Source organism: Phytophthora sojae (genome assembly GCF_000149755.1).
Source record: "Phytophthora sojae unplaced genomic scaffold PHYSOscaffold_9, whole genome shotgun sequence".
Classification (NCBI taxonomy): domain Eukaryota; phylum Oomycota; class Peronosporomycetes; order Peronosporales; family Peronosporaceae; genus Phytophthora; species Phytophthora sojae.
The window spans coordinates 1,106,252-1,134,180 of NW_009258123.1; the positions used below are offsets into that span (position 1 = coordinate 1,106,252).

General features: G+C 57.5%; 9 protein-coding genes across 9 annotated transcripts; 4 read left to right on the forward strand and 5 right to left on the reverse strand.

Moving 5' to 3' along the window:
* Window positions 1-1,117: 1,117 nt before the first annotated feature.
* PHYSODRAFT_464419 (hypothetical protein) lies at window positions 1,118-5,122 on the forward strand (the record flags this gene model as incomplete). Its single annotated transcript, XM_009536321.1, has 3 exons — window positions 1,118-1,452; window positions 4,639-4,754; window positions 4,995-5,122. Coding segments are annotated over 3 exons (579 nt in total), but the record flags the coding sequence as incomplete, so codon positions are not given.
* Window positions 5,123-13,024: 7,902 nt separating this feature from the next.
* PHYSODRAFT_338496 (hypothetical protein) lies at window positions 13,025-14,833 on the reverse strand (the record flags this gene model as incomplete). The annotated part of the gene is made up of 4 exons (XM_009536322.1): window positions 13,025-13,327; window positions 13,388-13,615; window positions 13,704-14,663; window positions 14,771-14,833. 4 exons carry the CDS (start codon window positions 14,831-14,833, stop codon window positions 13,025-13,027), a joined length of 1,554 nt encoding a protein of 517 aa, XP_009534617.1.
* Window positions 14,834-14,857: 24 nt separating this feature from the next.
* On the forward strand, window positions 14,858-16,013 carry PHYSODRAFT_338497 (hypothetical protein; the record flags this gene model as incomplete). The annotated part of the gene is made up of 3 exons (XM_009536323.1): window positions 14,858-15,072; window positions 15,126-15,465; window positions 15,561-16,013. 3 exons carry the CDS (start codon window positions 14,858-14,860, stop codon window positions 16,011-16,013), a joined length of 1,008 nt encoding a protein of 335 aa, XP_009534618.1.
* Window positions 16,014-16,435: 422 nt separating this feature from the next.
* On the reverse strand, window positions 16,436-16,921 carry PHYSODRAFT_419662 (hypothetical protein; the record flags this gene model as incomplete). The annotated part of the gene is made up of 1 exon (XM_009536324.1): window positions 16,436-16,921. A coding segment is annotated over one exon (486 nt), but the record flags the coding sequence as incomplete, so codon positions are not given.
* A 2,958-nt stretch (window positions 16,922-19,879) lies between these two features.
* On the forward strand, window positions 19,880-21,607 carry PHYSODRAFT_564254 (hypothetical protein; the record flags this gene model as incomplete). The annotated part of the gene is made up of 5 exons (XM_009536325.1): window positions 19,880-20,444; window positions 20,517-20,605; window positions 20,695-20,759; window positions 20,827-21,358; window positions 21,431-21,607. The coding sequence occupies exons 1-5, from the start codon at window positions 19,931-19,933 to the stop codon at window positions 21,605-21,607; spliced, it is 1,377 nt and encodes a 458-aa protein (XP_009534620.1). The 5' UTR covers window positions 19,880-19,930.
* Window positions 21,608-21,817: 210 nt separating this feature from the next.
* PHYSODRAFT_523131 (hypothetical protein) lies at window positions 21,818-23,812 on the reverse strand (the record flags this gene model as incomplete). Its single annotated transcript, XM_009536326.1, has 1 exon — window positions 21,818-23,812. The coding sequence occupies one exon, from the start codon at window positions 23,810-23,812 to the stop codon at window positions 21,818-21,820; it is 1,995 nt and encodes a 664-aa protein (XP_009534621.1).
* A 143-nt stretch (window positions 23,813-23,955) lies between these two features.
* On the reverse strand, window positions 23,956-24,780 carry PHYSODRAFT_338501 (hypothetical protein; the record flags this gene model as incomplete). Its single annotated transcript, XM_009536327.1, has 1 exon — window positions 23,956-24,780. The coding sequence occupies one exon, from the start codon at window positions 24,778-24,780 to the stop codon at window positions 23,956-23,958; it is 825 nt and encodes a 274-aa protein (XP_009534622.1).
* Window positions 24,781-24,965: 185 nt separating this feature from the next.
* PHYSODRAFT_361854 (hypothetical protein) lies at window positions 24,966-25,925 on the forward strand (the record flags this gene model as incomplete). Its single annotated transcript, XM_009536328.1, has 2 exons — window positions 24,966-25,022; window positions 25,114-25,925. The coding sequence occupies 2 exons, from the start codon at window positions 24,966-24,968 to the stop codon at window positions 25,843-25,845; spliced, it is 789 nt and encodes a 262-aa protein (XP_009534623.1). The 3' UTR covers window positions 25,846-25,925.
* On the reverse strand, window positions 25,924-27,831 carry PHYSODRAFT_305166 (hypothetical protein; the record flags this gene model as incomplete). The annotated part of the gene is made up of 1 exon (XM_009536329.1): window positions 25,924-27,831. One exon carries the CDS (start codon window positions 27,829-27,831, stop codon window positions 25,924-25,926), a length of 1,908 nt encoding a protein of 635 aa, XP_009534624.1.
* Window positions 27,832-27,929: the final 98 nt, after the last annotated feature.

Consider the following 27,929-nt stretch of genomic DNA (forward strand, 5'->3'; position numbering starts at 1 on the left):
GTCGGGCGGCGAGAGTCGTTGGCCTTTGCGAGGTGACAGCAGCGTGTTGGAATCGCGATCGAGAGCTCGTCCCTGGGGTCTTCAAGGAGTCTCGGCATCCGCGTAAGACTTGTGGAACGGTCTTGTCTGGAAGTGAAGTGAAGAACGGCACGCTCGGTGCCTCTGGAATTGGTCTACGGCTCTCTCGGAACCCGTGTAATTAGTCGCTGGCTCGCTCGGAGCCCCTGTAATTGGTCTACGGCTCGCTCGGAGCCCCTGAGGTTTGAAGGTTGGAGTTTACAGTTTGGAGAAGATGTCTGGAGTTGGAGAAGGTGAGGGGTCCGCGGAGCAGCGGACCGTGCAAGAAGAAGTGGCGCGCCTGGAGGCTGAACGGCTTCGCAAGGCGAGGGGGACTGGTGGGACGTCAGCGACGCCGACGTCGCCCGGTGACGGGAGCGGGACGAGCACGACGGCCAAGGTGACGAGTGCGGCCGGTCGTAAATAACTGCGCCAAGAGATGATGGGAGATCTCTGGGCTGATGAAGAAGAAGGTGAGTTTACGGACGCTGATGAGGAGCGTGAAGGAGACGGTGCCCCCGCGGAGCTAGAGCCCGAGGAGAAGGAGGCGGTGCCCGGCCCCGGAGAGCTACGGAACGATGACGCCGAAGAGTCGAGAGGCGCGTTCTCGAGGCCCGTGCACTACTGGTCGAGTGGTTTCGGCTACGACGATCCTGTGCCGATCGAGACGGCGCATTCGCGGCCGTTCTACAGGTCCTACGTGAAGGAAAAAGCTGAGGAAGTGCCCTCTCGTAGCCCGAGCGGGTTCATTCCGGGGTTATCCGGGACGGAGAGACGGTTGCCGAACCCGTCCTCGTACGGTTGGAGTGTTGGGGCGCAGCCTGGCGCCTACGGTGGGTGGAGCACGGTGAGCCGAAAGTCAAACAGCTAGTCAAGGCAGAGCCGAGCAAGACGGTGACTCCTTGCCAAGACTCCGACCCCGGGCGCGGCGCCGGCGGCCAAGAAACAGTCGACCCCAGTGAACCTCGGTGGACCAAACCGCGTATCGACTATGTGGTCCCCGGCTCGCAGCGCGTACGACATGTCATCAATGGTGTCCAACGTGATGAAGGTGTTGCCGGTGTTCTACTCGGACACGGCGACGATGGAGAAGGCTCGTGACTTCTGGGAGCTGTTCGAAGCTCACACGGCCCACCTGCCTGATCAGTCGCGATTGCTGGTGTTTCACCAGAAACTCAAAGGCAGTCCTGCGGAACGGTGGTGGAACAATTTTACCATTAAGACTTTCGCTACGCTAAAAGTACGGTTCCATAACCAATTCCTGAGCAGAACGGCTGATGAGCTGTGGGAACGGCTACAGACTACGAAGCATGAACGCGGTGAGTCCGTGGAGGAGTGGGGCGATCGCGTCTCCGACCTCTGCGACTCGCTGGACTATCCGAACCCGCAGATGAGGTAGGGTAATTCCCAAAATACGGAGTGCTGGGGAAACTTTTGACATTTTCAACCTTTTGCGACCAAACACGGAGTTGTGGGAAAACATATTCCCAAGACCAGCCTGTAGAATCGTAGAGGTAGCCTTCACTGTAGAAAACACCAGAGACTCAAGAGCCCACGTGCTGGTGCACGCCGCTCCGGACGCGCCGCTGGAGAAGACGCTGGCAGTCGCCGCCATCATGGACGGCACACCCTCCGGTGCCTTGCTGTCCACGACCGTGCTGCTGCAGTAGGAGGGCGTGGTGCGCTCGAACCTCGGCCCTGACACTGACACCAGGGACTCGCTGGACTCGCCAACCGTGGCCTCCCTGGGCGAGCTACTGGTCACCAATGGCACGCTGCGCCCGACGACTGTGAGCGAGCTGCTGGCCACCAGCGCCCGACGACCGTGGGCGAGCTGCTGATCTCGCTGGACTCGCCGACCGTGGCCTCCCTGGGCGAGCTGCTGGCCACTAAGACGCAGGTGGCTACAGGAGACAAAGGGCGTGGTGAAGACGACTTCCGTGGCCATTGTAGGCACGCTGGACACCGAAGGCGAGCTGCTGGAGACCAAGGACGTGCTGGACCCGAAGCCCATGGCCCCCGTGGACGACCAACGGCGCGGTCAAGCTGCTGTACATCAAGCGCGTGAAGCGCGGGTCGCCCGTGGCCGCGCTGGGGTACCTCGAGGGCACAACGGTGCGTGTAGGTAAATATAGCAATTCCATTTCTAGAAATGTCCAGTGTTCAAGTCGCTTTGCCATTGTTTTCAAAAGCAAAAATGGTGAAATCATCTGAGGGTAGCTCGGGTTGTTTTCCCGGCGATGGAAGGTTTTGACGGTGTAAACAGTGCAGGTGATACATCTTTCATATCGGTCGGCCAGTGGTTTGGTTCTCAACGTGCTTGTGCCAAGGCAATTAAGTCTTTTGCCTCAAGTACAGGGAAATCTGTGCGTCTGGATCCAACTGCTGCTGGAGGAGCCTAACTTCGCTACCAGTGCAAAGGAGGTGACCTCTGTCGTTTTGAGGTTGCTGCGTGCCGTGCACAGTCCAATTCTCAGCGGGGTTATCGCATTAGCAAATGCAACCTTGAACACAACATGTGCAGCGGCCGGTCTAAAATTGCGGCATCGCAACTGCGATCTATGGAATCGATTCGTACATCGGTGGCATCGGACCCTAATGTGTCGGGGCGCACGATTGTGGATCAGGTGAAGGCCCTATCGGGCGCGGACATACCTTTGAAGGAGGCCTACCGTGGCAAGCAGTTGATTCTTGACGATCTGTTTGGGACTGTGGAGAACGGATTTCACCGCCTACGTTCTCTGCTGTCTACGTGTCCCTCTTAGAAAGCTAACATTTTTTTCAGACAGAGGTACTGGCATTCTTGCAGCGTTCCACACTCTTGGATACAAAAACGTTCGCTTCTGCACCAGACATATTCTACAGAATATAAACAAGATGTTCAAGGGTCAGTGCCCCGTTGATATGGCCAAGGTACTTTACGGACTGCAAGCAGCTTCTAGCCCTGAAGTATACAAGTCACGCCTTGACTGTTTAAGACTGACACAGCCCAACATTGCAGACTACATCGAAGGCATTGACCCCAGCAAGTGGGTTTTGTACCCAGCTCTCAGGTCAAACCGACTGTACGGATGGCGTACAACAAACTTTGTCGAATCGCAGAATGCGGCTTCCCTGGCACCTCGCCTCCTGTTGCCCTTTGGGTTTTTCTCGTTCTTTATGAAGCAAATTATGGATAGCGAGTACAAACACCAACAACTAGCCGCAGAGTGGATAAAAAAGGAGGCGAGCTTGACCCACAGAGCACACACCAAAATTAAGAAGCAACAAGAGCTTTAAGTCTACTACAAAGTCCGACCATCCGATGGTGACGTGGGTTTTGTGGAGAACCTCCGTGGCTATCCTGCGCGAACACGGCGAGTTAATATTACTGCTCGATCTTGCAGTTGCAACGACTACGACCAACAGGGAATTCCTTGTCGCCACTACATAGCGGCTTTGCATCATTTCAACCGCTCTTCCGAAATGTTTGACGTAGTAGATGACTGCTTCAAACTCGATTCCTTCCAGGTGCTACATGGATCTAACGCGCGAAGCCCCATCGAACTTGTGCTGGACGAAGAACTAGCCGTTAACAAGGACGATCTGCCCCCGAAACTGAATCAGAATCCTGGTCGCAACAAGCAGCGACAGTATCCTAGCAGTGGAGATACGACGCAGAGTGTTGGCAGGGCGAAGCGAAAAATGACCTGCACCAAGTGTAACCGGCAAGGACACATGCGGTAAGTAGGCGTAGGCCGTGCGAGGAATACAAACAATTCGAGTTCTCGGATAATATATTGCATATCAATTAGCCGTCATAATGCATCTCGAACTACACCCAACTACTCATGTGCAGTGGCGACTCGGCCGTGCCCTCGATGTACCACAGCTCGGCCACGGGCGTCCCGCGCTTCACACGCTTGATGAACAGCAGGTTGACCGTGCTCTTGGTCTTCGGTAGCTCGTCCACGAGGGCCATGGGCTTCGGGTCCAGCACGTCCTTGGTCTCCAGCAGCTCGCCTTCGGTGTCCAGCGCGCCTACAATGGCCATGGAAGTCGTCTTCACCACGCCCTTTGTCTCCTGTAGCTACAAGCGTCTTGGTGGCCAGCAGCTCGCCCAGGGAGGCCACGGTCGGCGAGTCCAGCGAGATCAGCAGCTCGCCCACGGTCGTCGGGCGCTGGTGGCCAGCAGCTCGCTCACAGTCGTCGGGCGCAGCGAGCCATTGGTGACCAGTAGCTCGCCCAGGGAGGCCACGGTTGGCGAGTCCAGCGAGTCCCTGGTGTCAGTGTCAGGGCCGAGGTTCGAGCGCACCACGCCCTCCTACTGCAGCAGCACGGTCGTGGACAGCAAGGCACCGGAGGGTGTGCCGTCCATGATGGCGGCGACTGCCAGCGTCTTCTCCAGCGGCGCGTCCGGAGCGGCGTGCACCAGCACGTGGGCTCTTGAGTCTCTGGTGTTTTCTACAGTGAAGGCTACCTCTACGATTCTACAGGCTGGTCTTGGGAATATGTTTTCCCACAACTCCGTGTTTGGTCGCAAAAGGTTGAAAATGTCAAAAGTTTCCCCAGCACTCTGTATTTTGGGGATTACCCGATGAGGTACCAGTTGTTCCGATGCGGGCTGCGCAACAAGCGTATGCTCGCCACGCTCGTCTCGGGCCCGGCACGAGACATTCCCGAGGCTTGTGAGTGGCTGCTGGCCAAGGAAATGTCCCGTCCCATAGAAGAAGAAGACGATTTCCTCGAAGACAAGAAGGGGGCGGGCTCGGCCTCGAGCCTGGCGACGGCGGCCGCTTCCGAGACCTCGACGAAGCTGACCAAGCTCGCTGAGACGATGACCTCGTTCATGACCCAGCAGCAGCAGTGGCAGCAGCAGATGATGCGGAATCAGTGGCAGCCGCCGCGCTCGCCAAGGAATCGCATGCCGAATGTGTCGGCCACGACTTCGAGTCCAGGCTCGGGCGGGAACGCTCCACCCGGGAACGGTCGGCCGCGAGGGATTCGTATGGGTGCTGATTCACGGACGCAAGAAGGAGCGCCCGTGTGCGGACGGTGTGGCTACGTGGGCCATTCACGCGAGACTTGTCGACAAGTGATGATACGCAACCAGTGTGGAGAACTTGGACACATCGCCGTGGAATGCGAGGACGGGCCCAGTCGCGGCCGGACCGGTGGTCAGGCTCCCGTGGCTAGGAACAGTGGCCGAGGGCCAGTGAAGTGCGGGTTTTGCAAGGAGGACGGTCACTCGTTCGCGGGATGCCCCGAAGTGGCGGCGCTCCGAGGTCTGGCCGTGAGTCTGCAAGAAGCTGCGCAGACTTCTCCGCCTCAATGATGAGGGCGGAAGGAAGGGGAGGAGAGAGTCACTCCTTCCTCTTGTCTATTGGATGACTCGGAGGGTGAGGATCGTGACCGTGACGAAGTGGAGGAGACGGTCTCGAAGGTGGATGTATGCATGAGTGTATTGGCGGAGCCGGACGGAACGGTATCAGCCCTGGATGAAGTTTCGTATGGAGAAAACAAGGACAAAAACGAGAAAAAAAGCTGAATTTATTGTGGTTAGTACGGGTGATGAGGGGGGGGGGATCTCGCGGTGAAGGTCGGCGACTTGGAATACGATACGGTCAACGAGAACTTAGCCATCTCGGCGGCTGCCGCTGACACGACCGTCGCGGTGGGAGGGTCGATCGCCTTGGCGGCCGACGTGAAGACCGGTGGAGTAGAGGAGGCCGAGCCGACCGAGTTGAAGGCCGAGCCGACCGTGGCGAACGCGCCCGAGTTGCCGAGCGAGAAGAAGGACCCGGAAGAGTTGCCGGAGGTACCGTCGCCGTTCGCGGTCGCGCCGCCGCCGTATGGGTCGGGACTGGAGGAGGAGGAGGATATGGAGGAGGTGCCGACGCCGTTCGCCAACGCGCCGCCGCCGTATGCCCTAGATGACAAAGGGTACGACTTGTCGGACTGCTTGTTCTCGGCCTGGACGAAGGGAGAAGACGTACTTGCAGAGGCTGCTGAGGACGGTGCGGTCCCGCCGGAGGCGACAACCGTATCTGGTAATGACCGTCTGTTCTCGGACGATGAGCTCACGGCGATGGAGAACGGTGAACCGGGCCAGGAGGCTTCCATCCTCGCCGGTACGGACGTCGTCCCCGAGCCCGAAGAGTATGACAAGGAGCTCGAGGACCGACTGTACCCGCTGGACGAGGTGGAGCTCCTGTAGCGTGTCGCTCGAAATGCTGAGGCTTAAGTCGAGCCGTCGTCGGAAGAGTTGGCTCGCATCCTCGGGATCTCGCTGGAGGTGGTGGAACGGACGCACCAGGCGTCCTCTGACTTGCACGGTTCGCCCGAGCACTGGCAAGGCTGGTTCGAGGACATGCTCGACAAGTCCGAGGAGGCCAAGCGTGCGAACCGCGACTTCCGGAGCCCCGTGGTTAGCGTGGTCTACGGCTCTCCGTCGGAGGCTGTCGCCGACCCGAAGGAGGCGCCTCTGGCTGCCTGCGTCGCGAGAGGTTTGGAGATCGTGTCACCAAGTGACGTCGCGAGCGTCTCGGCGGAGATGCAGGTGGCCGCCGAGTCTGTCGTGGCCGAGAACGTCGTGCGTCCGCCGGGTGATCCTAGTGGGACCCTTGCGGTGACCAAAGCGGTGCCTATCTTGAGTGAAGTGCGAGGCGTGGACCCGAAGGTCGCGCGTGCGGTGGCAAGGCAAGCTGTGTTCCGCTTCCTGAAGGAGGCTAGAAACTATGGAGGCCGGGTGCGTGAGGTGCGGAGACCTCCCGACGACGGTGGGAGTCCCTCCGCTGCGGGACAAGGTTCCTGAGTACGATAAAGAGCTGCTCCTGAAGCACGTCGACCGTGTCAAGGAGTTGAGGAGCGTGACGGCTCGATCTGGTGAGCGCTTATGTTCCTGAATCAGGACCTACTACGACAACAACTCTCGAAGGATTTGGTTGGAGCTGTGGACCCGTACGGGGCGGTCTAAGACGCCGAGTGCTAGACGTCGCCGTCGCCGTCGCCCCGACAAGGCGGTCACGTTTGATTTTTCGTCGCTTTACAAGCCGTATGCCGAGTTGATCGACGACTTGGAGCTTTTCCCTGAGCGTGACGAGAACGCTTCACACTACGTCGAGGTGATGAGGTGTGAACGTCCCGCTCGGACGCCACTGCCGAAGACTGGCCTGGTGGACGTTGTCTCGGTGAACCTACCGAATGGTTTCGGAGTCTATGATGATGAGGACGCTGAAGACTGTGTGCACCGTGTCGTGGAAGACGGACGAAGGGTGGTGTGCGCGATTGGCAACTTTGAGGCACTTCCAAGTGGTTATATTGACTGTTTACCGTCTCAAATGTTGGCCGATACCGGCTCTACCTTAAGTCTCGTTGACCGTTGCGTGCTGAAGCGACTGGGGCGGTCCTCTGAGCCTCTGGACCCTTACGAAGGGCTGGTCAGGAGCTCGTCGGGACACAAGCTTCGGATCCGCGGCTGGATCAGCTTGTCGTTCCGGCTTGGGTCGGTGGAGATTTCGCTGAGCGTGTTGGTGGCCGACAAGCTGCATGTCGACGCGATTCTGGGAGTTGACGCTTTAGGCGCGTTCGGCGCCGTGATTGACGTGGCGGAGCGCTCCCTGACACTGAAGAGCTCCGGCGAGGTGCTACCTCCGGGCTTTACGATGGTACAAGAGTCCTACATGGCGGCGATGGCGACGTCGGTGTGGCTCCCTCCCCGAGGACAGGCTCTTGTGAGAGCTCGAGTGGTGGGGGACGTGGCCGATAAGGCCATTGTGCTGGTCAAAGGCTCGTTGGGCCTGCCGCCTACGCTGTGCGTAGCGAGAACGCTGTGTACGGTGGAGGACGGCCGAGTGATCGTCGAGGTGTGCAATGCATCCACGGACGAATACTGGATTCGGAAGGGGACGGTCGTTGCGAGCACGTCCGTGATCCCCGAGTCTGCTTTTGAGCCGGCAACGACGGCGCCGGGTGGAACGGTTCCCGCTGAAAGCGATGATTCGGGCGGGGCGAGTGCGATGTCCGTGCCGGAAAAGCGTGAGGAGGGCGTCGGCGAGAAGGTGAAGGCCTCGAAGCCCGACATTCCGCCCGACAAGTCGGACGGCATAAAGGCCGACTTCTCCGAGTCCAAGTTGTCCTCCGAGCAAAAGGAGCTCTTCCAGACTGAGCTGGACGGCTTCCGCTCGATGTTCGTGGAGTCCTCGAAGAAGCCGGGACGTACGGACCTGCTACAGTTCGAGATTGACGCCGGCAGCAGCGCGCCGATCAAGCATGCACCGTACCATGTCTCGTTGGCTGAAGGAGAGATTATGGAGGCAGAGATCCAACAGTACCTGGAGTTGAATTTGATCCATCCTTCGAACAGTCCGTGGGCGAGCCCTGTCCTGATGATTCGGAAGCCGGACGGTGGGATACGGTTCTGCATCAACTACCATAAGTTGAACGCGGTAACGGTGAAGGACGGTTACCCCATGCCGTTGATTGATGATATTCTGGACGTGTTGTGCGACGCTCAACTGTTTTCGACGATTGATATCGCTTCTGGCTACTGGACCGTGCCCATGCATCCGGACAACGCGTCCAAGACGGCATTCACATGCAAGTACGGTCTGTACGAGTGGCTAGTGATGCCATTTGGACTCTGTAACGCTGTCCCCGCGTTCGAGCGTTTCATGGAGACCGTGTTAGTGTATCTAAAATGGCGTATCTGCCTGGTCTATCTCGACGTCTGTGTGATTTTCAGCAAGGACGTCTCTACGCATCTGGTGCGTGTTCGTCAAGTGCTGACTCGCTTCCAGCAAGCGGGCTTCAAGCTCAAGATGAAAAATTGCCATTGGGGAAGAAGTCAAGTTGCCTTTTTGGGTCATATTGTCACGCCTACGGGTATCCTACCCAATCCCGAGAAGGTAAAAGCGGTCCTGAACGTGAAGAGGCCTGTGGACGTGCACGGCATACTGTCGTTCCTTGGATTGACCAGCTACTTCCGTCGCTACATTTCGGGGTACGCTTCTATTTCAGCGCCCTTGGAACGCTGGAAGGTCAAGGACGCTCCGTTCGAGTGGAGCGAGGACGGTGTAGGTGCTTTTCGTCAACTGAAGAGGGCCCTAATGAAGCCTCCTATCCTAGTATATCCGGACGGTAACAAGCGGTTCAAGTTGTACGTTGACTCGTCACGGTACGCGGTTGGAGCGTGCCTCATGCAGGAAGTGGGCGGTCGTAACCGTGTGGTGGCGTACGCGAGCAAGTTGTTGACCGGGTCTCAGAAGAACTGGATCACGAAGCAGGACGGCATCTCCGAGATCGAGTGTTGGGGGGGGGGGTCGTCTGGGCGACCAGGAAGTTCCGATGTTATCTCGACAAGCGTGAGTTCGACTTATACACGGATCACCGGGCGCTGACGTGGGTGTTTAATCCTGGCAGCCGTACTACGAACGCTAAGCTGGCTCGGTGGGCAATGGAACTCTCTAATTTGCTGTTTAAGGTGCATCACAAGTCTGGTACCTCTATGGGGCGCGTGGACGGTATATCTAGACTACCTATGGACACGGTGGCGGCTCTCTCGATGAGTGACTTGCTGAACCCGGAAGGCACGGTCGAGGACGTGCTTCCGACTTCAGTCGGGGAGCAAGCGGGGGCCGACGACGGTCCTGGTATAGGTGGCGAGCGTGCCGGTGGTCGTGTCGACGACGAGTGTCCTGACCAGCCTAATGAAGCCGTGAGTGACACTCCCGCTGGGAGTGCCCCTCTAACTCCTGTGGACCGGTTCGGTCTCGACTTCGACCAGTATATACAAGCGCAGCAAGAGGTTCCGTGGGTGAAGGCGCTGGTGGCGTTTCTGCTGGACGGAGCCCTACCCTTGGATCCGTTCCTCCGGTCTACGATTGTGAGGATGCGGTCTCGATACGTGGTTCGGAACGGTTTACTGATGAGGAAGGTGCACTTACCGGCTCGGGTCGGGCCTGCCCGGTCCCTGACCGTCCCGGTAGTGCCTGTGCCGTATGTGGAAACCGTTCTACACTACTGTCACGCTGGCGTACTATCCTCGCAGTTGGGTCTGACAAAGACGCTCGAGAAAGTGAGGAAGCACGCTTTCTGGCCTGGCTGGAGGAAGGACGTCACGGAGTATGTCCGCGAGTGTACACGATGTGGCAGTGGGAAGGGGCCGAGACCGTGGCAGGCCGGCCAGATGCAGCGAATGCCGGTGGCGGATCTCTCGGGTCCTTTCTCGATGCTGGTGGTGGACGCCGTGGGACCGTTACCCGTGACGGAGAGAAGGAACAAGTATATCCTTGTATTTGTCGACTACTTTACGAGATGGACCGAGGACTTTGATGTTCTTCGCCTGGATTCGGTGACCTTCGTGGAAGTAATGGTGAATGGAGTGGTGGCGAGGCACGGGGTGCCGTCACGATTGCCGAGTGACAATGGACGAAACTTCACGTCGGAGATTGCGAAGTCCTTCTACCAGACGCTGGGGATTAAAAAGCTGTACGGTTTAGCGTACCATCCGCAGACTCAAGGACTGGTTGAGCGCTTCAATGGGACGCTCATGGACATGCTGATGTGACGAGGCGCGAGTGCCTTTTGTGATCGGTAGAGCAAAAGCAAGTCTTGAGAATGTGACTCGATATGCAGACGACCACGAGCTAGAGAGCTAGGATCGTCCACGCAGTGAGCTGCTTGAGAAATATCAGCACACCGCTGGTCAGGCGTACGCTTGTGTATCCCCTTGTGGTTGGTTCTTTTGATCGGCGATTAGCATCAACCCCGCGACTCACGAATCCACACCAGTCAACGCCAACAAACACTTCAATCCAAATATACAGAGTTAAACACAATATACAATCACACAGATACCTCTTGTCCTCTCTTCTTTCTCTAGGCCCAGGGCTAAGGTCAAATCTCCAAGTCTTCGGGTCCAAACCCAAGACACTTGGACAGTCTTGTGGACGCGCACCACTCCTCTAAGAGGAGAACAGCAATTCAATCAAATATCGACCTATACAGCCTAATACCGATACAACTCACTCTTAGGAGCCTCACTATACGCTTACTCCCGCAATATATAACACACCAAGCCAACACGGCGTATGTGCAGAATATGAAATAGATAAGTTCACGCCCAGGCTTTCGCAATGGATCCCTTACCTAAAGAACTTTGAATTTTTGGTGGAGAACGCTCTCAGGGCTTCGGCTCAACACGACTTCGGCACTTGAGGGAAAAACGAACTCTGTTTTGGTTAAAGGCTACATGCAAAGACGATCTTTCCAGCGACGCCTGGTCTCTGGGTTGACTACTGGATCTTTCTCCAGAGTGTTGGTCCTGATTTTTATCGAAGCTTGAAGGGTCGCCGTCGTGGGTAAACCTCAGATCTTGAGATGATATGAGATCATCGCGAGAGTCTTGGGATTCCCGTGATTCTTGAGTCTAGGTCTGGGAGGAACCTTGGTTGAAGGCCTTCTCGAGTTTTGTGGGAAGCAAGTCCGGGATAGCAGGCTCCATAGAGTGGCAATCTTGAGAATATCTTGGGCAATCCGGAAAGCACCCCGAATACCGGTCGATAACTCGTGCCGAACTCCACCTTATTACAGGATTCAGGGAAGGATCGCACGCATTCCCATGTGCTTCAGGGAACGGGATCAACTTAACCGCAGCAATGCCCTTTTTCAGGGGTGCCGGGTACCCGAAAACATGCTCTTGTTTTGTAGACCAGACCTCGAAACTCCGGGATTCTGCAGACCTTGAGATTGTACCAACATTTTGGCACACCCGTCCGAACCAATCAGCGATCGTAAAAAATACTCTGAGCCGAAGATGAGACATTGAAGTCCGGGAAAGTTTCCACTCGCGGGATTTGGGATAGGCGCCGCGCCACACTGAAAATGCACGTGAGTGAGGCTCAGACGGATTGGGATCTATATTTGCCGAGGGTGTTATTCGCCTACAGGACGTCCTACCATGAAGCGTTGGGCGACTTGCCCTTCTTTTCTCTCTACGGGCACGATCCGGTTTTGCCGCTGGACGTCGCATTCCTGAACCTGGGCAAGAAGTGGAAGAGCAATGAGGTAGCAGCGTACCGTCGCGAGCTCTACCGTACCTTGCGCGACTCGCGTCACCTGGTCGAGAGGCAGCTCCTGAAGGCGCAGGACCGACATGAGCAGCGACTGGGCGATCGCGTGGCTGTGCAGTACGAGATCGGTGATCCTGTTTGGGTCTATCAACTCTTCAGGAACAAGAGGGGCGAGGCGAGGACGAAGAAGTTGGCCTTTGCTTGGCATGGTCCGTACCGTGTCGTTGGTCGAGTGGGCGAAAACGCCTATCGGATCGACATACCGTCGCATCCAGACAAGATCGTCACGGTGAACGTCAACCGGTTGAAGAAGTTCCGTGGCCGGTGGACTCGGCCCTACATGGACGAGGTGCCGGAAGGTATTGTGGAGGGCGGTGATGAAGTTGAAGACGGTCCGCTGGAGGAAGCGGATTTACCGGCATCCCGTTTCGCGGAACGGGTGACCATAGGTCGCGGGGATACGGCCCTCACGGGGGTTACTTCGCCGCTGCTGGAGATTGTTGCAAAACAAGTGGTCGACCGTGCTGTGAAGTACCTGGTGCTTACGGCGAATTTTGAGAGTCACTGGATTCCTCGGGCCGAGTTAATGCCCGAGTACAGCGACTTAGTGACGGCTTTTGAGCAAGCCGAACGGAGGAAGCAGCGCCTGCCTGAGCTACGGAGGAGTTCCCGTTTGGAAGAGGCTAACGCTGAAGTGGAAGACGAAGACCTTTTCATGGCTTAGCAGCGTCGGAAGGGGTGTTGTTCGTGTCCCAAGGGACGGTCGTGTACGGCGAGGGTACGGTCACTTGGAACTCAAGAACAGATAGGTGGAAAAGGAATTACGTGTTTTGAATTTGAATTATTGGAGGGACGCTAGCAGATTTGCAGAAAGAAAAATGAACGACTGGTGTCGCGTCCCTAATGACGGCTGCGGCTTACTTGGACTTGGGAGAAGCCGGAGGAGCAGCACTCTTCTTGGACGAAGTGTCGTCGCCCTCGTCGCCGACGCTACTCTTCTTGTCGTCGTCCGTGGGGTCGTTGGCGCCCGAACTGCGGTCTTCGTCGACCTCGTGGTCGTCTTGCTCTTCGTCGTCATCCTGATCTTGGTCGGCCTCGGTCTCGGGCAGATGTTCGTCCAACTCGTCGGGCTCGCCGTCGTCCTCCTCGTCGAGATCTGGCGTCGGGGGCAGCACCGTGAACATGTCTTCGTCGTCCTCGAAGTCCGAGTAGTTGTCGCGCTACTCCTTGTCCTCGTCGTACGCCTCCTGGGCAGGGAACGGTTGCTTGCCCTTCTTCACGAGCGGCTTGAGCTTCTTGGCGAGGGCTCGGATGCGAGCGTCCCCCAGCAGAACCTTCCGGGTGCCGGCGCTCTTGTTGCCGACCCACGACGGGTTGGGCGGGCTGCCGCCGGTGATGTCGATGACGACGCGGGCGAGGGCTTCGTCGCTGAGGCGAAGGTGCGCTGGCTTGGTCGGGTTCAGCGCGTCCGTCTGCTCGAGGAGATCGGAGATGGACTGGTATCCGTCCTCGTCCACACGGTACGGATCAAGGGCAGGCGATGATGGTGTCGTAGCGGCCACGGTCGTTGCGGAACAGTGTGGCGAGGTCGAAGACGTCCAGAAAGTCGTAGAAGCCGAGCTCGACGATGTTCAGGCTGATGAAGGCGAGCCGTGCCTGGCCGACGTTCGACTTCTTCTTGCGGCGGGCGTTGCACTCGTCAGAAGGCGCGTACAGCGCGCAGGCGAAGAAGACGTCGCGCCAGTGCATCCAGAAGCGCCAGTGCGCCACGTGCAGCGCAGGGTGCTCCTGAGGGTCATGCCAGACACGCTGACCGGTCCACGGGTACGCCATACGCGGAGGAGTCTTGCCCTGGGTGCCCGCCTGCTTGATGATCTTGGAGATGTCGCGACGGATGGTGGCCGGGCACTTGGCGGGCAGCGGAAACTCGTACTCCTCCGCGCCGTCGCCCTCGGGGGCACCCTCCTCGTCGTCTGCGTCGTCTGCGTCGTCTTCGTCTTGGTACTGGGCCCTGGACTTGCGCTGCATCTTGGACGGAGGGGGTTTGGAGGCGCTCCTAGTGGTCGGTCGCTTGCCAGACGAGCGTGTCTGCGGCGCGGGTACGGTGAACAGGTCATGCGGGGGCGCAGCGACGACGTGCAGCGAGTCAGGCAGCGGCGGCAGGGTCTCGGTCTCTAGTAGCTCGACGGGAAAGAGCGTGTCGTCGGCCAAGACGGCGACGGCGACGGCGTCCACGGCGTCCATGTTCGTGGAGCCGCTGTTGGCGAAGAGCGCAGCGCGCAGGCGGACGTAGAAGTCCACTTGGGCACGGAGCGGGGCATCAGCTTCAGCGTCCGCGCCACGGGACCGGCGATCGAGGCGTGCGCGCAGCCGTCGTATGACGGCCTCCTTGTTGACATCTCGCGACTTGGCCATGGCGGAAGGTGGTGGCTGAGGCTTCTTGGGAGTCTTGTTCTCTTCTCGGCGAAAGCTGAAATGAGGGCAAGACTGCGAGTTGCCGCGGCCTCTGCTGATGCGTTCCGACCTGGCAGTTGGGACGTTTGGCTGCGGATTTCCCTTCCTGAAAATGGGAGAGGCACGGTTGGCGTGAGACGGTCGAGTGATTGACTAGTTGATTGACGAGACTGGCGACGGTGGGTTACCCGTTACGGTTGGACACTTACGAGGATGGTTGCGAACGTGGAGTGCTGTGGACGACCGTGAGGAGCAAACTGCGGCGAGGGCATTTCGCTTTTGTCTCCATGACGGACATGAAAACCGTGACGGGCGTTGTCGAGTGGTGCCTGTGGCACTCCCTGTTTGTGTGGAAGATTGTGTGGTGCGTGCTGCGCAACCACTGGCCGGCCGTATTGCTGGTGCTGATTGGTGCGGTGGGCGGCGTGATCACGAGGCCCTTGTGGAGCATTGCGGGGCGATTGATCGGGGCCGTGTTCGGCTTTGTGTTCAAATGGCTGACACTGTTAAGGTATGCGTAAGACGGTACCGTCGCTTCGTGAACGGTCCGTCTGTGCAAGGCAGACCGTCCGCGGAGCATCGATGGAAGGCGTTTGAGGCAATCTGGGCCACGCCCATGGTGGTGCTCGAGGCCCGAGGTGAACATAAGGATGGCTTAGGCCGGCTACTGTACAAGTGGCTGGATGCTTACCACGCTCTGTGGTGTGTGTTCCTGCCCGACGTGCTCGAGCTGGGTGGCGAGTCTACCGTGAAGTACTGGCGCGGATCGAGGGCCGAGTGTCGGCGCTCGGTCGACCGTGCCTGCTGCGTGGGCCGTGGATTTTGGGCGTTCCTAACGCTGGCGACGTATGCCGTGTTCTACACTGTCATCTACGTGTATGACTTGGCCGAGAAAGTGTGGTGGGTGTGGGCGTGCTACTCCTGACCCTGAACTACATGTTGGCGGACGGTGGGCTGACAGCCGACGGTGGGTTGAGCCCTGATGCAGCCGTGATGCAGTGGAGCTGCGTGCTGGCAACGACTGGGGTCGCCAGCCATGCTACGAGGCGGCGTCAGGAGTGCGTTCACCTACGAGACGTCGAGGAATTGCAGCAAGCCGAACGCCTGAGTGAAGCATTCTGGCGTGGGGACGGGTGCGTCGGGAAACCGAAGCCGGTGCGTACCCTGAGCGGGCTGAGGGCGGAGCAGCGTGTCCTGCGCGCGAAGATGAAGGCAGACAAGGAGGAGGAGGACGCTCGACGGGAACGTCGAGTCTCAGTCGGGGAGGATGTGCCGAGTGGGAACTGTGGTCACCGTCTCAGGTACGGTCGCGGCCGTCCTCCGGCAGCCTGTCAATCAGCGCGTGGACTACTACTCGAGGATCAGCTGTTCGAGGATCAGCTGACTGAGCAGTCATCGGACTTTACGAGGATTAGCTGGCGGCGGGCCATTTGCGTGGACGAAGAGTCGTGATGGAAGCAGTGGTGTGTTCCGCGCGTAGGCGGTGACGTGAGGAGACAGGATGGAGGTCACGAGCGCTGCGTGGCTCGGGGCGTGAGCCTTGACGTGAGCCAAGGGCGGAGGGGTGAAAGGAGGTGACCATGGGGTCGGGGGCGGCGGTGTGTCGACGCTCAAGTTGAAGAGAAGCAAGAGAGAGCGCGGGGCGAAGTGCTCCGTGCCGGGTAGGTTGGTCAGTCGTGAATTTGCCGTGGAAACAACAAGTTGAATCTTTGCATTTGACTCTGTTGTATTTCATACCGTTCCTTACCTGTCCGTACCGGCCTACTTCATTTTCGCAGCGGCAGCCGTCCCTTCCAGGGTGACTCGCGACACACGCCCACAGCCGCCATCGGATCGTTCGCGGGCGAGGCAACGCTCCCGCTCGACTTCTTCTTCTCGTCCGAGAACTCGTCGTCTTCTTCAATGGGACGTGACATCTCCTTGGCCAATAGCCATTCCCAGGCCTCCGGAATGTTGTGCGCCGGTCCCGAGTCGAGACATGCCAATATGCGCTTGTTTCGGAGTCCGCGACGGAACAGCTGATATCTCATCTTCCTGTTCGGATAGTCCAACGAGTCACAAAGATCCGTCACACGGTCACCCCACTCCTCAACGGATTCGCCTAGCTCACGGTGAGCGGACTGCAACCGTTCCCAGAGCTGGTCAGCCGTTCGGCTGAGGAACAGGTTGTGGAATCGGACCTTCAGAGTCGCGAACGTCTTGATAGTCGAGTTGTTCCACCACCGTTCAGCTTCAGAGCCTTTGATCCGCTGTCGGAACACTAACAGCCGAGACTGGTCCGGGAGGTGGCTGGTGTGAGCTTCGAACAGCTCCCAGAAGTCACGCGCCTTGTCCATGCTGGCCGTGTCCGAGTAGAAAAGCAGGTAGGACCTTGATCGCATTGGAGACCATAGACGACAAGTCACGGTCGTTCCGAACGGTCGGGTTGTTCATGTGGGCACGGTAGCCACCGTTCCGAGCTTGGGTAGGCATCGGCCGTCCGTTCGTTGAGGCACTCACCGCAGTTCTGACAGGTGCTTTGTTGTGCACGACTGTCTTCACCGGTCCCGTCGGTTGGGTCTTCACCGGTCTCATAGGTTGGGACTTCACTGTAGGATCCACTTTCACCTTCCGTTCCATCTTCACCGTGGGCTTCGGCACCGTTCCCCAGCCACCGTAGCCTCCTTGCTGGGCACCGACGCTCCAGCCAAATACAGGGCCTCCAGGCAGACGCTTCTCCGTTCCCGTGTACATCGGGATGAAGCCACTCGGGGTCCTCTGCTGCTGCACTTCTTCAGGTTCTTCCTTCACGTAGTCCGTGTAGTAGGACGGTTCGTACTCAGCGAATTCACTGTAGCCGTAGTCTTCCGCCGACCAGTACTGTTCCGTTTCATCAAATTCGGCATCCTCACCGTCTTCCTCGACCGTTTGCACGGCCTCAGGGCCCGGCGATGGAGCCATCTTCATCTCGAGCTCTTGTTCTGCTTGAACCCCGACCGCATCACCGTGTTCATCTGCGGTCTTGTGTTCATCATCGTCTTCATCGGCCCAAAGAGCCTCCCTCGTTTCCTGGCGAAGCGAGTCACGACCGGCAGCAGTAGCTACCTGCGCCGTCGCGTCCACTCCGCTCGCATCTCCGGACGATCGCGGGCGTCGCTGCCCCAGTAGAGCCGACGTGGTCCCACCGCGACCGTTCAGCTTCCAACCGTGCCACTTTATCTTGCACGGACCGCTGATCCCCATTCTCTCCTTGCTCTCCAACAACCGTCATCTTCTTCAGAAAGTCTTCTTCACTCGACCTTCAGCACGCGATCTTCTTCACTTGAACGCGCGAAACAAACTCCAATCTCCAAACTTCAAACTTCCATACTTCAAACTACTTCAGGCTCCGAGCGAGTCGACCAGAATTACCGGCGGAATCGAGCGTCCCGTTCACCGTTGACGTGACCTTGACCTTGGCCGTTAAGGACTCCGACCGTTCTCTTCTTGACCTTCTTGACCTTGACCAGTGGGGGTACTTCGCGTACCGCATTTCGCATGTAGAGCGCTACAGCGGTTTAAGAGATACACCTTTATTTAGACCAATCAGAGATGCGAGAGAAAAGTCCGTGGGATCGCATGTAGAGAGATACACCCCTAATTTTGCGCATTTTTGCATTCACATTGAGCCACCAGTTCCAAGCGCGCGAAGGCAGAGGGGAAGAGCTGCGCACCGCTCGCCAACGTCGCGCTGCCCCCTCCCCGCGCGCTTGGAGGCATACGCCTCGTCGGAGTGATAGTTAGTAGCCGCGCCTGGTGTGGGCCCAGTTGAGGCGCGCCTGAGTGCGGGATATGGGGAGCACGAGGTTAAACCACAACGCGCAAGCTCGAAAGAGCGCACAACACGGCTGCTGCAGCGATGGTAGTAGAAGAAGCAACGCTGTAGATAATTTGTTAAGTGGTGTGGTTCCTGTGCAACATAGCTGTAGATGGCGCCTAGACTTGTTGCTAGCTTAAGCGCCATCCTAGAGGAGATCGCTCCGCGCCATCTGCATGACTAGGCCAACCATCTTGCCAATTTTGTGTACAAAATGATCGCGTGACCCAGTTTTTGGGTTTTACATTGTTTTTAGGCTCGAGTGCAGTAATTAACCTAAACCTATGACATGGATGTGTTTCTCTACATGCGAAATGCGGTACCGTTCTCCAATCCCACAGCGGCGCCGAGCGCACCGTTCACACGACACAATTCCAGATCCAGACCGTTCACACGTCCGAGGCGAAGACTGGGACTCCAGGCAGACTCCCGAAGACCAGACGAAGCTCCACCGACGCGAGGACTTGACCCGTACTGCCGTCGTTCAGACTTCACAACGAAGATCGAAGACCGTACCCTGCTTCTCCACCACGTGTCGCGAGTGCCCTGGATGGGACGGTCAAGCGTTGTATGGAAGCTAGAACGGTTAGGCAGTGGCACAAATAGCGAGAAACAGAGCTAATATGCAAAAGCAATCAACTTGTTCTCTCCAGTGCAGATTCACGGCTGACCCTACTTCCTTACCGCGCACGGAGCCTGACAGCTCGTGCTTCCTTCTTCTTTCGGCTCTCTGTCGGCTCACGTGCCGACTTCAACACGTCACCGGCTCACCTGGCTCTCGTCCCACCCCTTCGTCCTTGGCTCACCTCACAGCTCACGTCCCGAGCCACGCGGTGCTCGTGACCTCCGTCCTGCCCTTCGCGTCACTGCTCACCTATCACTCGCGTCCCTGCTTCCATCGCAGCCGAGCGCGCCACCTAACCGACGCGTCGCCAGTCAGCGCCCCTCCGAAATGGATGACTGCCCGCTCACCGCATCGTCCAACAGCTAATCCTCCAGAAGTCGATCGCTGGCCGAACGGTCGTCCGTGTAGTAGGAACGGTGGTGACCGTTCCTACTCGGGACACTCACGTATTTATATTGGCGCCGCTTTACTTAAATTAAGTATGTAATTTATTAACATAGCCTATGATAAAACTGTTCCTAAACTTGCATTCTTCTGTAGCATCACCTACAGACCAACGGCCTCTTCCAGTTCGCGGTCAGCTCGCCGTCCGTTTGAGCTTAAATGCTACTTGCCAATACCACCAATTACGGAAATTTGACCTTTCGAAACGCATCGCGTCCGTTCGCTGTCTCTTTCCGCAGGTCTATATCCCCCGTCAAACTCGATCTTCTAGAAGTTAGGGCTGAAGAATCGCTGCATGCAGATGCGGTACGCTGTACCTCTCTCTCTCCTCCAATCGGACGCGTCCTTCAACAGCGAAACGCGGCGGCCGACCAGAGGGACAGCTTTGTCCACACACGACCGCCACTAGCTGCATCTCGTCCCCCTTCCAGCTCCGTCCCAAGCCCCTTCCTGCCCTCAACGTCCATGCGTTTGCCCACCGGGCCGCAGCTGAGTCGCTGGCGGTGGCTGCTGCAGCTCCAGGCGCCGGGCATTCTGGTTCTACACCCGTGGGGGCTGCTCGCCGCTCTACTTCGTTCTCCCAGTCGCCTGCTGGACGGTGTCACGGCCTCGCACCACCGCTACTTGGACCGCGCGGCCGCCGCAGTCACGCAGAATCCGGTGCTGTTCCCGAACGGCTTCTTCTCCGACGGGTGGGGGGACCTCAACACTTCGAAAAGGATTCGCGAGCTGCTGCAGAGCCGACGCATGAGCGACGTCGTGTCGCTGAAGGAGGGGGAACCTAGTTGGGGCTGCGTCAGGGAGCTGTCGGTGGCGAAGGTCGCGCTGAGAGAAGGCAGGTTCCAGAGCACGTTGGGTAACGCACAGCAGCTGCTACCAGAGCAGAGCCTGGATGCGTTCTGTGAGCTCGTGACGCCGTTGGACTGGGAACGGGAGGACGGCGGAGTGCCCCACGGGGGGACGGATAGACCTCTTGTGGGTAAGTGGAGTGGACTCAGGTGAAGAGTTAAGTTTGAAAGAGTAACCAACCAACCGTGCGGGTGTGACGCAGTGCTGCTGCCGGGAACAGGAGAGCACGGGTTCTTGCACCGCAGGACGTCCATTGCGATTCCACTCGCCAAAAAGGGCGTTGCTACTCTGGTAAGTGGGGGCTGAAGGCATTGAGGTGTGCTATCGGAGTGCCTTTGAGTCCTTGACGATCGTTTATTGTGATTTTGCTGTCGTTGTAGATTCTGGAAGGACCTTTTTACGGGAAGCGCAAACCGCCTCAGCAGAAGGGCTCCAAGCTACGAAGGTAGAATGCCGCCCATTAAGGCCTGATGTTGTTGGCTAGCCACTGAGTTTCTCATTTCTGTTTGTAGAGTGAGCGATCTGCCGATTTTGGGGCAAGCCACGATCGAGGAGGCCAAGTCATTGTTGGAGCATTTCCGTGACTATCACGGCTACTCCCAACTGGTGATTGCAGGCAGCAGCATGGGCGGACTGCATGCCGCTATGGTCGCTTCAGTTTTCCCTGGAGACGTCGGCGCCACAGCTTGGCTAGCGCCACCTTCGGCTGTACCAGTATTCGCTGATGGATTGCTGTCAGGATCTTGCAACTGGCGCTCACTTTACAAACGCCATGAGCTGCAGATGCTGGACAAAATGCTGGCTGGTCAGGCTGTGGCTGAGTCATACGAAAAGCTGGCCACCGCTGGTGCTGATACCGGAGCTGAGGAATTGGATACCTCTGATGCGGAGCTGGATCCAGTCCAGGAAGCGAAGAAGCGCATGAGGCTATTCCTCTCGATCACGGACATCGACAACTTCCTGCCACCTCGACGTTCGGACGCTGTCGTGTTCGTATACGGCACGGAAGACGAGTACATTGGCTTCACGGAGCCTCAGTGGGAGGTGAGTTTTGCTCAACCATTAGATTCTGCTGTCCATAAATCTAACTTGCCCCCTCCTGTTGTTGTGCATCAGCGAATGCGCGAGCAGTGGAAGCCTGCGCACTTCCGGACGATCAAAACGGGCCACGTCAGTGGAATTTTGCTGGAGCAGGAAGCCTATCGCAAGACGATTTTAGAGGTTGTGGACCTGCTAAAGGAGCGAGACGCAGCAGCCGAGTCCTCTTCCAAGTCTGCTGCCGTCGCAATGTAAAATGCTCTTCAAAGGCGCCAAGTACAACCAAATCAACAGTTTAATATTTGCTCACGCGCAAGGGTGAGTTAGCTGCGACTGAACGCTAGGTCTGCAGCTAGCAAGCGACTCGAGCTAGTGTGAACCTTGCAACACAGCTATCGAGGGAGGTCTTTGAGCCTCTTTCATCTTCTTTCACTTGACGTGCGCGGGCTTTTTTACATCATCAAATCATTCGTGGAGACAGCAAACAATGATATCCTGGTACGTGCTCATGACAGTGCGCAGCTCTCCGCGCGAAAGGTTCTCTCTCCACATGATCTCTTCAATGTGGTTTTCTCCATGGAAGTAGACGCAGAGCCGCTTGAACAGAGTGAACACCGGGTTGGGCTTGGCAATCTTGGCCAGGTATGCGCGCTCTTGATCTGTAAACAACAACTGACTCGCCACACTCATAACTTGGGCCATCGGCACATTGTTTCCTCCACGTCCATCTGCAGCAGGATTATCGTCGCCCAATGGAGCAGTCGGAGGTGACGGTAGTGCCATAGCGGCGGGATTCATCGGTGGAGTCTGTGCTCTAGGCACGCTGCCAGGTGCGCTAGTGTTGGTCGCACTACTGTTGACTCGCTGTCGACGAAAACTTGATGCCATTAGGGCGGGTGACGAACTTCCCAGGGAGTTTCCGGCTCCATTACCGAGCTCAGCCGCGTAGTCTCCATCGGACGGAATCATGAAATAAATGTAGCGATGGAGCTGTACAATGAAGCGTTGCTGCAGTAACCAGATCAGCATGTGGATGTACTCGGTCTTTTTGGCCGTCGACAACGTCTTCATGTACTCGCCAATTCGCCTCGATCCAGAGAACGTAGACAGCACCTCGCCCAGTTCATAGGGCGCGAACTTACGCCGGAATTCCTGTGCCAGCGGTGACGTAATGTGCAGATCTGCCTTGGAGTTGACCTGGTAAATGTTGTACAGCGTGATTGCGTCCACGATACGTCCAAACCCCCAATATACAAGGTGCGCAGCTAGACGGAAGACCTGGTGAATAGGTATTCCAGTATCCAGTGCCAGGTCCTGGAAGCTCTTGAGCGGGTTCACCGCCTCCACCAGATCTCGAAGTTGTCGCGCATGATCAGCCGGCAGCTTGCTCAGAATATCCTCCTTGTCCGTAAGCAACAACAATGTGTGGTACGGCCTTAAACTCGCCATCCTCACCGTGACCGCATCCGTCAGCGTCAACGACAGCTTGACCCAGCCATTCAGCACCACGTGAGCAGCCCCCGACTCCTCCAGTCCATGAAACACGCGCTTCAAGTCATTGGCGAGCACGCTCTTGCCCAGCGACACGTCGATCAAAGTCTGCGGGTCCACCTCCACCGTCGACGACCCGTTCTCCCCGTCCTTCCGATGGTGATGATGATGCATCAAGCTCGATCCACTGGTAGCTGCCCCTCCTCCTCCAGCATTGCTCGTGATACTGCTCCCACTCGTCGCCCCCGCCGCCACCGCAGCACTGATACTGTTGCCACTGGTCACCCCTGGAATCCCAGTACTGCTCCCCCCAGCATTACGTTGCTCACTCTGCGCCAACTCGTCCCTCAGTTGCAGCAGCTCCCTCACCTCCTTGGACACGAAGCCGACTCGAAGTTCCTCGTGCAAAAGGCCATTGGCCAGCTGCGCCGCGACAGTGTGGAAGGCCTGGGCGCTGCTGCGTCTCCTGGCCAATAGTTCCTCCTCATCGGCCTGTTGCAATGGCAGTAATTGGGGATCAATTGTGCCGTCCATGGCTTCAGCGGGTCTCGACACTTGGGGAGGACGGTCTTCTAGAGCAAAGATGATGTTGAACATGGTGGTCTCGTTGCCGGTTGATGCCGTCGTGCCGTTCGAAGCAGATTGCTCTATAACTGTAGGTGGAGTCGAGGACGACCCGTCGGCGGGTGCAGCGGCCGGCAGCCGACGAGAGACCAGCACCGGGTGGCTCACGAAGCGCAGGTCGTCCACCACGAGCTCGAAGCTGGCGTTGCAAAGCGCGTTCTTGGGCCGGAAGAGCTTGGCCAGCAGCGGCGCTGGCAGCGTGTGGAAGCTGGACGCGCTCTCGCCGGGGGGCGCCGGGTACCGGAAGGCTAGGTTGCAGCCCTTGCTGATGTCGTCCACGACCAGCGCAACGCCCATCAGGCGGCAGCCGCCGGCCATCACGCGCACGCCCGAAGCCGCGTTCATTCCAGGCTGGAGGAGGTTTGCGAAGTGAGACTGGGATGGATGTGTGCTATTAGTTGTAAGGGGTACTACGGTTGGGGAGCATGTTTGTTTTGTGCTCTTGTATTGTAAAGACAAGATAAAAAGTAACTTCAAGGTGGAGATGGCTACATTTTCTGGTGGCGGGGCAGCAGACGGAGTGTTAAGCGCGTTGTAGACTGCGGCTGGAGGAGAGAGTCGGGCACGATGTTCTGGTCGCGGACGCAGTACGCGAGGCTCTGCGTACAGAGAGTTTGAAGCATGAGGCGAGTGCTGCCCACGGTCTCCTTGGAGCTAGCGCAGTCGCTTTGGAGCAGGACTTCGCCGCCGTTGGCTAGATGGTGGCGGATTTGACGCAGAGTATCGTCCCGATATGCTGCGTTGACTACGACTTCGTCCACGGGCAGGTTCACCAGTTGGAGCTCTCCTCCAGACTCGTCTTGAGAAGAAGCGCTCACCTCCTCGGCGTCTTCATTCTCTTCATCTTTTATGTTTCCTTGTTGATATTCGCTGAGCTCTGGCTGTTGAGGTTGTTTGTTTAGTTTTGAGAGCTGTTCTCGCCACTTTGGTCCTCTTCTCACCTCCAGAAACTTTTCTCGTTGGCGGATCGCCTTCGATGCGTCACGCGCTTCTTGCTTCCGAGCGCGCGTACGATACGCGTGCTTCACCTGACCGACCGTCTTGGGCAGCTTCTCTTCGGTTTGTTGACTGCAGTTGTCGCTGAACAAGTCCGGAATGCTCCTGCACGTAGCTGTCCGCTGACTTTCGTACTCCAACGCGCCCGGGGGAGTAGCGAACAGCGATCGCAGGCTGCCTGCACGTGTGATCCCGTTTGATCCGTCGTTCGGTTCACAAGGGGCTGGATCGAACGGAGGCTGCGTGGCATGCCAGCCCTTGACCAAGCGCTTCTTCTCATACCGAGGGAGGTGATGCAATCGAGCCTCTTCCTCCATGCTGTTGGTTAGCTAACGAAAGTGCTGGTCGGTTATTTATACGAGGCCGGCGCGATCTAAAACCCAAGCTCGATGAAGCGACGTACTGCTCCCAAAGCGTTCAATGACGATACCAAGGCGAGGTCCAAGGCGCCTACGAATGCGAAAAAGTTGACGAAGAAGAAGAATGCGAAGAGCGCGACGTCATGTATCTTGGGCTTGAAGAAGAGTCAAGTCGATGCGTGCTCGGAAGGCAGTACGAGGTGGAGCAGTGACGAGGGGAACGCCGTTGACCACGTGGCTGAATGTCAACGTCTTCGGCAACAACTTGAAAGAGTTCTGATCGATCACCAGAGGCAGGAAGAGGAGATCGTTGCGCTGCGTGCACTGGCAAAGTCTTTGAAGGAGGAGGTGAAAACGATCCAGAAGCGGCAGCAACTGCAGAGCTCTGCATGTTGCGATGACAAGGCATCCGTTGGAGGGCGCCAACGAATAGGGTCGCATGAGTACTTCAAGCTGGATGTCCAAATCGAGAAGCTTGAGGAGGAAAACGCTGAGCTCCACCGTCAGCTCCAGGATTCCCAGGACGAGCTCCAGCGGGCTCGTGCTTACATCGCAGACAAGTTGCCAGTATACAAACTCGCTGCGGTGAAGGCTAACGCGGAGCTGCGTTGTGTGAAGAGTCAACTGCAACAGGAGCGGAAGCAGTCCGATCGACTTCAAAGGCAACTCGTGAAGTGCAAGGCGAGGCAAGACGACGTACTGGCTCGAGTGGGGCCTGAACGTGGAAATCATCAGGAGGAACATGAGGATGATGGCGAACTTCAAGAGAGTGAGGCTGTCCGACGCGAGCGAGAGGCATTCTTCCGACAATGCATGCGTCAACAACCTGGTTGTTTTTCGCCTGGGAATAAATCCGGGATTCAGAGCGACGTTGGTGATATTATCGAGGCGAGAAACACTCAACTAGCGGGTTCCAAGACGGTGGTAAAGACTGACAAGCTGATCCACGAAGACCTGATGGACCTAGATTTCGATCTTGACGAGATGAATTTATCGCCGACGAAGAGCTCTAAGTCCATTTAGTGATAAAGAAACAGTGTTTTTTTAGGCTCGGGCAATCTCAACAAGTACAATACAGCGGTGCTCATCACATCGAGCAACTCAAACAGCTTCGTTGATTCCCGCTTGCGAGCTCTCCTGGTCATCATCCAACAGTGATTGCGTACCAGCTTCGGCCGAGGCAAAACCGTAGGCTCCACCTCCGGCGGCTCCCGTCTCGTAGATCTTCTTCTTGCGGGAGATCAGCACGCGGAATCGCTCCAGTCCTTGCTGCACAAGTCGCTCTCCTTCAGCAATCGACGCAGCGTGCGAAGGATCACCAGGAATCACTTGCTCGTACTGTTCAATACCCATCCGGCGCATGACTCGAGCGTATCCGTTAGTCAGCGTGAACACAGCCAGCGCGATCATCGCGAGAGGGGCGTAGACAGCGAATCCCCTCCCAAACAGGTGAACTACCCGCGTGTTCGCCAACAGCGCACTGAAAGCTGTGCCCTCAGCGAGACCTCCACCACGAAGTAAGAGCAGAGCATTCTGCCCCAATGCGAACTGCAGTCGGCACTGGTGGATTGACGTCTTGAGTAGACACAGCTCCGTCGAGTTGCCGTGAGCTCGAAGTGCGTATTTCCCAGGCAATCGCAGAGTGAAGAGACTTGTGTAGCAGCACAACGCGAGATACACGAGCAACAAGGCTGATACGAGCTCCGTTGCGCTGCGTAGACTGCTGCTCGTCTCCTCTGCCTCTGCTGCGATCAAGAAGCGAAACAGCGAGAGCGACGACCCGTGCCAGCCCATAGTAAGTTCACCCCACGCCACACACAGCGAGAGGAATCCAGTAATGACAGCGCAGGCGATAGCTACTGGCGATGTGACCCAGCGACGAATTTGGTGGCGAGTATCTAGGAACAAATTGTGCAGGCGGTTGAGCGCTGAGGTCTCTGGATACAAACTTCCGGCCGAAAGCGCTCGCTGCGCATTGCGATCTTCCAGCACATCCACGTTGATACAGAGCTCCAGGAAGGCTTGATCACACCGACGCAGTTCCAGTTGTGCAATGCGCACCCGACGGTGCAGCTGTACAACTTCCGGCAGTGTCGGAGCTTTACGAGCGGAGACTCGACCGATACCGCTAAATGCTCGCTTCATTTTACTGGAAACGTCAGTGAACGAGGCCGATTTGCTGGCTCGCTTCGCCTCGTTAGCAGGGTCCAGACTGCTAAACGCAGGCTTGCTCTTCTCCACCAGCGCCAAAACCTTCAGCAGGCACGTCTTGACGTACTGCATCTCGCCTGTGAGAATAATCGCGTCGCTTTCTGCCTGCATCATGCGCTGATAGGCCTCTCGGACGTCGGCAACCACCTCGTCATACTCGAAGCGAGCCTCCATCCTCTCGTCCTGCAGCTGCACCGCCTGGAAGTGCAGTTTCTGAAGCTGTGCACCGTCCAGACGTCGCATCCAGCAGCTCCTCGGGATCTCCACGAGTCCGTAGCCCAGCAGCGCGATGACCCACAGCAGTCCGTACGTGTTGCTAGCCGCCATCGCCAGCCCCAGTACTCCGTAGAGCGACAAGTGGTCCACCAGAATCAAGTACAGCGCCACGATGAACAGCCCGCCAGCCAGCACCGACCAATGGAAGACCAAGTGCCTCAGTGAGCTGATGACGCGCTTCTCGAGCTCGAACTCGCCGTTCTGGCTGAACTCCACCAGGAACGGCAGCCCCACCCAGCTCATGCTGAACGTGAGCCAGTACAGCAGTCTCCAGCCCGTCAGATACTCGTTAAAGTTGGCTTTGTCCTCTGCAGTGCCGCCAATCGATTGGGAGCTTGCAGTGAGTCCATTGGTGGCCAAGTCCATCGGCAGCAGCAGCAGCCCCAGGAAGCCCAGCGCCCAGCTCGTGAACACGGCGGCGTGCACCACCGTCGGCACTTTGGCGTCTTTGTAGTGGGCCAGCAGCCACCACGTGAAGCCCAGCAGCCCGCTCACCGCTAGAAGCGTCGCCAGCAGCGCCATGCTACACTGAGACTTTCGTGAAGGAATGGTCTGCGTCTCTTCCCGCTCGGAAGTATCTTTTCGCAAGTCGAATCTGTGTACACCACACTAGATTCAAT